The 11687-nt window shown below is 35.9% G+C and overlaps 1 protein-coding gene across 4 annotated transcripts in view; it reads right to left on the reverse strand.

Annotated features, from left to right (window-relative positions):
* LOC106471626 (mitogen-activated protein kinase-binding protein 1-like) overlaps positions 1-11687 on the reverse strand; it is a 64417-nt gene that overhangs the window by 29031 nt on the left and 23699 nt on the right. For all 4 annotated transcript variants that reach the window (XM_022400247.1, XM_022400246.1, XM_022400244.1 and 1 more), the window contains 3 exons: positions 5100-5285; positions 3524-3684; positions 1586-1661 (listed from right to left, as the gene is read on the reverse strand). In XM_022400247.1, coding sequence (XP_022255955.1) covers positions 1586-1661; positions 3524-3684; positions 5100-5285 — 423 coding nt within the window. The remainder of the gene's footprint in view (positions 1-1585; positions 1662-3523; positions 3685-5099; positions 5286-11687) is intronic.

An 11687-nucleotide genomic window follows, 5' to 3' on the forward strand; every position in this document is an offset into this window, starting at 1 on the left:
GGTAATTTGAGTTCCTAATTTATACGAAACTAAAGACTTTGACATCACAAACATCTAATTTGAATCAGTCCTGCATTCAACGTACCACATAAATCAATGTTTAACTGTGTATTTTTAATATTTACTTTTAAATTAAGAAATTCAGTAAGTAATGATACTAAAATTTGAATTATGATCTACAGTTTAGTATCAAACCTATTGACATAAATTCATGAAATAGTGGTTCAATAAAACTTTGAATGTAAGTCAACAAACGCGATGACATGGCCTTTTACCCATGGCCTGCCTGGAAAGGGTTAAAAAGGTTAATGGTGTTGCACTCTTGGTTTTACTCAGAGCCAAAGCTTTAAGCTACTTATACCATCCACGACGAAAAGTAATTGTTGAGCATTTCAATCACGCTAGGAGTCACTCAACAATAACATATGTTAAATTTACATTTTTATTCTTTAAGTTACATCACATTTTGAAATATGAATGATAATGTGTTTCATTCCTAACAATTTAGTGTAGAATATCCTGCTTGTAAAGTTAAATTTTGGCATCAATATTATTCATGCCTGTTCTCCTGTCATTTGAAAAATGAATGTTGAGCTTTGCCTGTGTGTGTAGCTCTTTAAATGCAGTGCAGGAAGTGGCTCTGTAAACAGGAGACAGACAAATGCTCGGACAAACACCAAGGTTTACAATATGTATAAGATAGCAGCCTTAAAATTATTAGCAAGTATAAACCTGCCCCCACCATGCATAAAGCTGAAGGGCTGATACTCTACACTAGCTCCCTGCTTCCTCTACCCATGAATAGTATTACAATAATTTCAGTGCATTAATATTGTTACGACAGTGGGGGTTATGTGATGAATATTCTAGAAGATTTGCTAGTGTGTTACGACAGCGGGGTCACATGACGAGTATTCCAGAAGATTCGCTAGTGTGTTATGACAGCGGAAGTCAAGTGACGCTGGTAGCACGTGTTGAGAGTCTTAGAAGTTTCTAGAACAGGCAGTATTATCGTATATAAGTGCGCTAGACAGTGAGAGAGAGGGACGTAGAAGAGACGAAGCAGGCAGAGAGAAAGAAAGACAGCGATTATGGTCGGTGGGATCTGAGGATAGGAGACACAGAGATCAGAACTATAGTTGGCGGGGACAGATAATTAGGTCTAAGCGCGGTAGAAAGTGAGTGAATTGTTGTGAACTATAGTGTGTGTAACTGTGAAAATTAAGAGTATTACCAAGTTGTATTGAGGAAGAATAAAGAAGTTTTATAAAGAAAGGACTTGTATCTTATAAGAATTAACAAACAAACATACAGAGATGTAACAATATATAATGTTATAACCATATCTTCCAACCTAACAAGTGAGCGCGTCCCTGTAATATTCTTAGGTCAGTTTTATTATACGCATAACATAGTAACTTCAAAATTTTTTACATCTAAATCATTAACCATTCTTTTTTCTCTATAGAAAATAATCACTTCTATTTTTTTCTGATATTCTATTTATAAATGATTTTGAAACTGATGTTCTGATGTTTATAACTGCTAAATCAGTTCTTTTTTTTATGGATAAAGAGTTACAAACCTTTCTGCATGTTTCATCAAAAGTTATGGCTACTGTATCAGGATACTTGGCACCAGCTGGATGAGAGTTTATACGACTATATAAAAATACAAGGGCTAATGTAATTGTCCAAACTAATACATTACTATGCTTCATCAACACTTAAAATAACATTTGGCAACACATCAGTATATGATCTTTTTCTTGTATGATTAGTTGTTTCACCGTGCATTTGAAGACCTCATAACTATGAACAGTATCTGTGTAAGATCCAATAACTTTAGTCTATTTAAATAATTATTCTGTGGTCTATTATGTTACATAACAAGCTAACAATGACTTTAAAATATAAGCAGTTTAAGCTACATTGTTTTCTACTAATTACATTATAAAAAACTAACAATAGTCTGGGATTTTAAGCAGTGCTAATAAAAAATGAGAAGTACCAATCATGTTACATACTTCTAATTAATGTTTGAAAACTACAAACCAAAAAATAAACAAAGAATATCCACATTTTAAAGACAATTTATATAGTTATCAAACATTACAACACTAATAATGATTTGGATATGAATAGTTTTATTTCTTTTAATCAGTAAAAGAAAGATCATCTTCTTTTTAATATCAAATAAACCATGTGTGAGTGAAAAACTAATTCTCCCCAAGTTTTAATTTTACAACACAAAATAATTAAACATCTACATTTACATGTTGTAAGAATTGTAAACTTTTAGTCGTTGAAAAAAATTATTTATACATCCACTTTAAAACAGCATAATAATAAGCACTGCTACAGCAATAATTATATACATTAAAATGCTTTTTACTTGCATGCTACTGAATAAGTATTATAGTATTATATACTAATCATAATTTACACAAGAATATCTTAAAGTTATTAAGAAATTGTGTTAAACACAAGGTTTCACCTAAGACTTTCAAAGCTCCCCTCAACAACCCCTCATTAGCAAGGAATTTACACTCTAATCACATCACTCTTCATGAATTTAACATTTTATATACAGTCAACTAACAAAGATGCAGGTGAAGCTCGACCTTGGATTTGTTTATATTGCTAACAGTTTGCAGGAAACACCCCAACTATGTGAACAAAAGGAAAGGAACTACACTTACTGATGTTTCATACTATCTAAATAATATCCTGCAGATAATAAAATTATACTGCTACCATCAACCAGAAAGAAAAAAAAACATTCTTAGTAACTTAGCAGGTTCTACTATTATAAACAAATTTGTTATGCAAAGATAAACTACTATGAAAATTCAGTTTTAATTTTGGTGTAAGTATGAAAATGATTAATTTAGGTTATTAAGGTAAGATTCTGCCAATGCCAGATTTAGTTACTATGTAAAGACAATCACTATTAGTTAAATTATTAAATTAATACGAACTACTGCAAAGATCACTGCGTAAAGATGAATACTACAAGTTCACATAAACTACTGTCAAGATCATCTTTTAATTACTGTATAAACACAACTTTTATTAAGTTAAATTACTGAAACAATAACAATTCTTAGGTACTGTTTAAAAAAATTAAAAGTTAAACAGTTGAGTTAAATTATTAAATTAAGACAAATTATTATTATGGTCAGATTTAACTGTGAGTAAAGATGAACAAAAATAACACACTAATGTCCAAAAAACAGATATAATTACCATGTAAAGATGAAAGTTATAATGTTAAAAAATCTCTATGAAGACCTGATTCAAACACTGAAAAGATAAACAACCACTCAGAAAATAAAATCGCTAAATTCATCAGTTAAGCAATAAATCATCCAATTTATGGACAAATTAAGAGACTTCAGAAGTATGTTGTGAAGGTTATCATAAAGTTATGACTGCCTGGGGATTATTCAACATCACAGCTCTATAACAACATCTATTTTTAAGTTCTGTAATATTTAATATAAATAAAACCCAAACTTTACCTTCCCATGACACCTTTGGCAACATCAACACCTAGATAGTGTGGTTTAGGTAGTGTTGAGATAAACTGAAGATTGAAGGGGCTAAAACATCTGACAATCCCTTCTGCACATCCAATGAAAATATATTCTTCACATACACATATACAATTGGCACTGGTAGTCTGAAAATCAAGCATGTCATATCAGCAGGTGTTTGTGCAAAATTTATGAACACACACACATATAAACTTGGGTTAAAAAACATAAAACATTAAGTTGCCTCCTTTTCAGAAGCACTTTATCTAATTCTACATATGAGGTTTAGAAAACAGGAAAGGTGGTGAAAAGCAGCTGGAGCTGAACTACAAAGTAACAGTTTAAATTTCATGATATACATCTGATATATATAAATATATATATATTATTTTCACACATATGCTACATAGTTATGGAGCACATTCACCTTTAATTACACTCATTTCTGCCCATTCACATTATAAAAACTTACAACCTTAATTATACTTACTTCTTCACAGTTGCATTATCAAAATTCACATCCTTAGTTCTACTCACTCCTCTACAGTCACATTATAAAAACTCACAACCTTAATTATACTTACTTCTTCACAGTTGCATTATCAAAATTCACATCCTTAGTTCTACTCACTCCTCTACAGTTGTATTATAAAAATATGAAACCTTAATTTTACTCACTTCTTCAATCTCATTATCAAGACACACTTATCTTTAGTTCCACAGACTTCTCTATAGTATAATTACCAAACACACACACACACATAAACTTAATTCTACTCATTCCTCCACAATCACAATTATTCAAAAATATTCTCTTCTATCTTTCTTATATTTCTAATAATTGCTATTATAAAATAATAATTCTTCTTTTCCAAAAATATTTCTTCCAATTGCTATTAACCAAAAAGAGCTTACACTTACCATTAGCTTCACCCATATATCTACCAATCAATACATTTCATCTACTTCCATACAATTAACTATGAATAAATATTTTGCAACAATCATCTGTAGTTCTACTCATTTCTCTAAAAGCCAAGATTATAAACAGCCAGCACTTACCTTTATCTTCACCAATATTTCCTAACATTTACATCAAGTAACTAATACATAGCTTCATCTCCTCCTATATAAGTCAACGCTGTTAAATAACCAGGTTACTCTTTAACACATCCATTTGTCTATTAATCAATGACTATCAAACAGCTGTTAACTCAACTCACTTGGTTACTAATTAATATATCCAAATAACTAACACTACATGCATTAAATCCACTAATTTTTCTAATGCTCAAACAAGCATATAGTTAACCTTGAGTTTTTATTCTAATAACTGGCTCCTTAACTAATATTTATAAACAGCTCAGATTGTCAGATGCATTCATTTTTCTGACAGCTACCGCTATTAGACCATTTATTTTACTAACATTCAACTTATCAAATAATGAACACTTGCCTTTAGCTTACCAACTTGTCTAATAATAAACATAAAAAAACAGCTAACAACTATCAGATGTACCCATTATCCTCAAAGTCAACTTATTCAGTAGCCAACACTCACTCTTAGCTCAACCCACTTCTCCAACAAACGACGACTATTAAAGACACACAAGAGGCCTGATTTAGTTATAGCATAGGTATTGTCTGCCATATCTCCTCGACCACATGCCACGTCACAAAAGTAGTTATTCCTCTGGTCACCTAATATTGCTGATCTCCCCATCAGAGGAACTGGTTCCATTTTGTACTACAAAAACAGGAGAAAGTGATATTAAATCACAATGTTTTGAATAATAAAATATAGCAATTATAGCATTTTGTGTGGAATTACCAATGTATTCTAAAACAGTCTATGACTTAAATATCAGGTATTTGTCAGCAATTTCTAGATTTCAAAATATTAATGATGGAGTAGAAATAACATGTTTGTTACAGTGAGGCTTGTTTAATTATCATAATCAGGAAAATGTAGCTTCACATACATATTCCACATTGTGCAAGTAGACTTATGTACATATTCTATGATTTATATGGAAACTGACATAAAGTTATAATTTTCCTACACTGAAAATGTATATCTGATAGGTATTACCGCTTCTCACATAAATAGCTATTCTTGTTCAGTGCTGCCCTCTATATGCAAACAAATTTTTTTACCCGTGCCGCAAGCCTTCTACCTCCCCTCCATTGGGATGGACTGCTTCCAATGTGTGTCTCATGCAAATCACCATGCATCAACCATTCACCAATAAGAGTGTGACATACTCTCATGATGCATTGACTCCATCTACTCAATTCTACAAAACTAGCACTTCAAGTTTTGGCAGAAGATGGAAGCACTGGTTTTCAGAGGGGAGGAAGGGTGGGAAGTGTGAGAGAAGGTAAGTACCTATTGGAAATACATTTTCAGTGTAGGAAAATTATAACTTATGATACAGTACATTACTTCTGCTCACATAAATAGTTAGAATACCACATTGAATAGGTGGAGGGATCAGTGTAAGGCAAAGAAAGAGAAACCATTCGAAAGGGTCTGAAGGACACTCCCTAAGACGAGATAGTTAGATTCTAAGATCTGATGTGGGGAACCACACCACTTCTGAACCAGGTATATAATCTTCGGTACTGTTGGCAACATTCCCATCAACATTGAATAATATAATGAGATGAGAAATCCCTGGAAGGGGAACAGAGATGGGTAGATAAGAACCAGGACAGAAAGGGAACAGGAGAGTGTCATGGCTCCAACTGTGACAAACATGCAACCAAAGAGGAAAGAGTTGAGTGTTGATGCACAGATTACACTCGGGGTTCCAAAGTCTCAGATACATGATTGCAAACATCACAAAAGAAAAAAATACAGAAATCCTGAAAAGAAAGAGGCAGCAAACATACTTGGGACAAGGTTGCATTGCAACCCAGAAAATCCCAATTACAGTGAAACCACGTGTGTAAAGCAAGAGCCAAAGATGACAAACTAACCAACATGGAGGTAGTAAGGAACCATAGAAAAACAGGGAATTCGATAAAACATAACATACTTGAGAAATCATGTCGAAAAATGCCGTATTAGGTCTAGCTGATTCAGCAGGAGGGGGTATGAAAAAGCATGGCAAAATCCAGTGGTGTAAAATGACTACTGAATTTCATTGGCCTGAACAGGTTTGGCTTGTTCAGAAGGATTAGTGGGGTAAGTTCAGAAGAAGAAGAAGAAGGTTGACCCATGTCACGATGGATAATAGAAGAGAAATCCAATGACGGGTCACCTGCAGCCTGTGAAAATAGTGCTAGAGGTATAATACCTGAAGTGGGAACATGAACCTCAGAATTCATTGAAGAAAAATGTAAATTAAACAAAAGTGTTTGATGTAAAATATGCGAGTATGAGAACAAAACTTGAGAAATTAAGTTAAATTAAAAGATTTCTTCAATGTAAAGAAAAAATAATAATGAAGAAATCCCACTTCGGAAATTAAACTATTAAAATCACGATTGATTGATTTGCATGAGAGATGCATTGGAATCAGTCAATTCCAATGGAGGGGAGATAGAAGGCTTGTGGCATGTGTAAAAAACGTTTTTGCACACAGAGGACAGCAGTGAACGAAAATAGCTATTTATGTGAGAAGAGGTAATGTGCTGTATCCGAATATTTTCTAATTTACATTTAACTTTATGAACATTTTTTATAGACTGATGTGGATATTCTTTAATCTACATGTAGGCTGATGCAGTCTATAAATAGATTTATTTATACATTTGATAATTTAAATTCAAAAGTTAACATCTTTCTTACACTTAAAATGTACTATAAGTACTTACCTCTACTCACACAAAACTCTCTCTCTTTTCTTTCTGCCCTCTAAGTATTGCTAAACAATTTTCGTGCTCAGTGCACCAGTCTATATCTCCATTTTGTGCCATTTTTAAACATATACATATAATATGACTATTCTCCACCAATAGTATTATATCACCTATAATGGCACAGCTAACTCCTGCTGTGCCTGATCAATCCTTACTTTTGAGAATTGGCAGGCTCTAAAAGAAAAATACAGGCAGTGGTGAGGAAGGATGAGAAGTATTTATCAGAAATACATTTTCAGTGTAAGAATAATGTTAACTTCCAATACAGTCTTACCACCTGTCACACAAAGCTAGGATTCCAAGTAGGATTCTTGAACAAGTATGCTCTTTGCCCTTGAAGTAGGGAATGAATCTGATATGGGCAGAAAAAGAGATGAGCACAAGTGCAATTTGTTTTGAGAGGTGCAATCCATAGTAAAATATAAACCGAATTAGCTATGTACATACAGAACCTCAACCAGACAGACAAGGTTCCATAACTCTTTTGGCATTAGGAGGTTGAAGATCAAAAATGATAAAACAAATATATTGTAACATAAATATAGTGGCTAGGTCATGTGGACTGTGTTACATATAGCCATCAACCCCAACCATAAGTAAACAGTGTCAGACTTCAAGCAATTAGAATTATGAACAGGAAGTTAGCTTGCGGCAACAACTGGACAATCTCCCAAAACCACTGTAGGAGCAAGAAGTACAACAAACCGAACCCAGCATAATGGGGTCGTAGTGTTACATCAACTCAACTGTAAGAACAGGGTACTACATGTAACTGGTATTACGAGCAGAAATCATAAATCAATCAACCATAAATGCAGGGTAGAAACACCCCACATCTGGAATTATGAGGAGGCCCTGGAACATTCACTTAACCCTAGGAAGAAGTGTACATATGTCCTATTGCCAGCATTATGAAGCAGACAGAATCCTCCAAACTCAACCATAAGAGCAGGAAAAGACCCTCCTGCAATTGGAATTAACAAGAGGAAAAGCCTCTACTGCACACAACTGTAGGAATAGGGCAGTGTCATCCCAAACCTTGTATAACTAGAAGGATCATGCATAGGTTGTATCTGCTCCAACCCACAGCTGTCCACCTGGGAAAAAAAATATCAGAGGAAAGGAGAGAAACCAGCTTTACCTACTTCTCACTGAGTGTACAATTATGAGTATGTATGGTAAATCAAACATTTAAACTCAATCATGAGAAAGTTCCATGGTCCTTCACCCCAGCGACTGGAAAATGGCAAGAACTCACATACTCCACTGGAAGAAAAAGGAGGAAGTAATTGCAGTGATGAGTCTAGAGGAATGTCATACTGGAGAAAGTACAATGGGTGTCCGTGATTCCCTACTTTGAAAAGCAAACTGACCTCAATCTATTCAATCAAAGGGTCGGCAGGAATGGGCAGAAAACCCTTTCTGTTTTACTCATGAAGTCCATGAGTGATGGTCCACTAATGAGTATGTGTGTGTGTGTGTGTGTGTGTATATATATAAATTTCACTGGGTATGCCACCAGTGGTCTTGCAGAACACCCCCATCTCTACAGTGAGCATTATAGTAGAATTAGCAAATGGTGTGGCTTTGAGGCAAAGCATATCTGACCAGGCAACACCCCCCACAGAATGGGATCCCATTATCAATGGTTAAAACTAGGGTTGCTGAAAATGAAAAACATAAATGAAAGGAAGTGATAAGTCAAAATAAAATGGATGTGTGTAGAATTACCACAAGATGGACGATATCCACCTGAAGAAGATACAGCCAGATCATGTAGATAATGATGACAAACGTACTGGGAATAGTCCACATTCCGACATGAACAATATCCTCCAAAGGGAGGCAAGGACGAGCAGCCAAAGACATGGTGATATAATGAATTTAACGAAAAGAAACGTTGTGGAGATGGCGACCCTCCATGGATAAGTCCGAATACACCAGATAACGAGTTGATGAACCCGACCAGTTAGCATGACAGAGGATAGATCAGTACTTGCTAAATAGCACCATAAGGAGTGAACTGGACAAAGAAGCAGATCAGGATCAGAATGAGAGTCTAGGTGGGAGATGAAAGATAAGGAAATGGGTGTGAAAACCAAATCACCTTCACAAGCAGGAAAGGTCTTTGGGAAGAAGGACTGGTTGGGACATAGGATGATATAATAGGAGTGGTAGAAGATGTGGGTAACATTAAAAGCATAAATATTTGATCGACAATGTCCATAAGCAAGGAGGAGAAGGTCTTGAGGGAGAGATGGTACATGGAACATGTAGATAAAGGTTCAAAGGGAGTGCAGAAAAAGCATAAAGGACCATGGTTGAGATTCCCAATCAGACAAATCAAAGAAACGTGGAGGATGCATGACTCAAAAGGAGTGAAAAAGGAAAAAAATGACAAAGGAAGACAAAACTTACAAAACGGACGGTGTCTGACAAGGCTGCCCAATAACTAGACACGGCTGAAATGGACAAGTCTTTGTCAAACAACCAGGTGAAGAATTGGGAAAGATGAGGAACAAAATGGTTGGAAGGATGGAAACCACGTCAAATAGACCAGAGGCAGAAGGTAGACCCTTGTCTTTGGTAAATGGAGATGGAAGAAGGTCTGATGTATCAGGAAAGAAAAGATCCAACATGTGGAGTCAGTCCTTAGGCTGAGGCAATGGAACTGTGAAAAGCCATGCATGAAGACTGAGTATGGTGATGTCTGGATGAACAATGTCTGACAGAGGCTGATGGAGTAAAGACTGAGACAGAGGTAAGAGTAAGGGAGTTTGTACAAGTGAAGGTTGGTGCCAGCCAATACAGAGCCACAAGTAGGAATAGACATGGAGGCATTTGGATCGGGGGATAGAACTCTGGAGAGGAGTCGAATAGGAGGGTAAGCATAGATGTGAAGCCTCCTCCAATCTTGACTAAACACATCCACCCCCAGAGTTGGTGGGTGTGGAACAGGAGACCAAAAGAAAGGAAGTTTGGTGATCCAGTGGGTGGTTAAAGCATTGATATGAAGTGTTCCCAGCTTAGAAAATACCCACCAAAATACCTGTGGATGGTGGGACCACTCCATGGGGAGAATCTTATTGGGTTGAGATAAATTATCTCCAATCAGATTTAAAGCACTAAGAACATGGCAAACTAAGACCACCATGTGGTGACTGTGAGTCCAGAAAAAGGAGATCCAGGGTGTGAAAGCACAGAGACCTGGATTTGGTTCCCCCTTGTTTGGTGATATAAGTGACCACTGTGGAGTTGTTGGAGTATACCATAACCACCACCACCACACCCCTCAGGAGAGGAAAAAAGTGGGACAAAGCTCAGTGAACCACCATAAGTTTGAGGATGTTGATATGAAGAGAAGTCTCCTCAACTAATCAGAAACTGGAAATCTCCTGAGAGTCAAGGTAATCACCCCAACCCTCTAAAGATGCATTTGTGAACAGATGTAAATCCAGAGAAGGAGGAGGAAGTGGAACCCTGACGTGGTCTGATCCCTGTCTAGCCACTAAGCCAGGTTGGCCCTGACTGGAGAAGGACGAGTAAAAGGTGGTCCAAGGGATCCGAGCAGAAGTTCCACTGAAAGGAATGCATATGAACTCAACCCATTGGAATGACAGCTTTCAAGGAAACCCACATCCCAAAAGAGATAAAACCTCTCAAGTTGTGAGAGAATGTGAGATGAAGGCCTTTTGGACTGCTTCCTCCAAATAGGAGAAGGCTGGGCCCAACTGAGGATGCACTTGAAGAAAACCTCCAAATGAACAAGGTACTAATTGTGGATAAGAACAGACTTTTCCACCTTTTTCAGGAAACTTACTCATGCTGCTTCTTGTATGAGCAGATGAGTGTGGTCTCCGAATTGTAAATGGGAAGAAGCAAGCAGGAGCCAGTCATCCATGTAATGATGAGTGCAAAGTCCTATCAAGTGAAAGTGTTAGGCAAAAGCTCTTACCACCCGACAAAACACATAAGGAGCTGAGGTTAGTCCAAATGGTAGGGCCCTAAACCGGAACACTTGATTTCTAGTTATAAATGATGTGGGTACTGTGGGGATGAACCATGAATTGTAGAGTATGAGGAGAAAAATTGGTTTCTAGTATCAAGAGTGTAGCAATGGAGCCAAAGCAAAGCTCAGCACTATGAACAGGAAAGAAACAAACAAATCATTGATGTAGCAATGCATAAAAATTAAGTCCTACACTGATGAAAATTCAAATTCTAAGACACATATTTAACAATGATGACAAAAAATTATTCATATAGAAGAATGATTTAGATG

This window comes from Limulus polyphemus, unplaced genomic scaffold (genome assembly GCF_000517525.1).
Source record: "Limulus polyphemus unplaced genomic scaffold, Limulus_polyphemus-2.1.2 Scaffold4743, whole genome shotgun sequence".
NCBI classification, from domain to species: domain Eukaryota; kingdom Metazoa; phylum Arthropoda; class Merostomata; order Xiphosura; family Limulidae; genus Limulus; species Limulus polyphemus.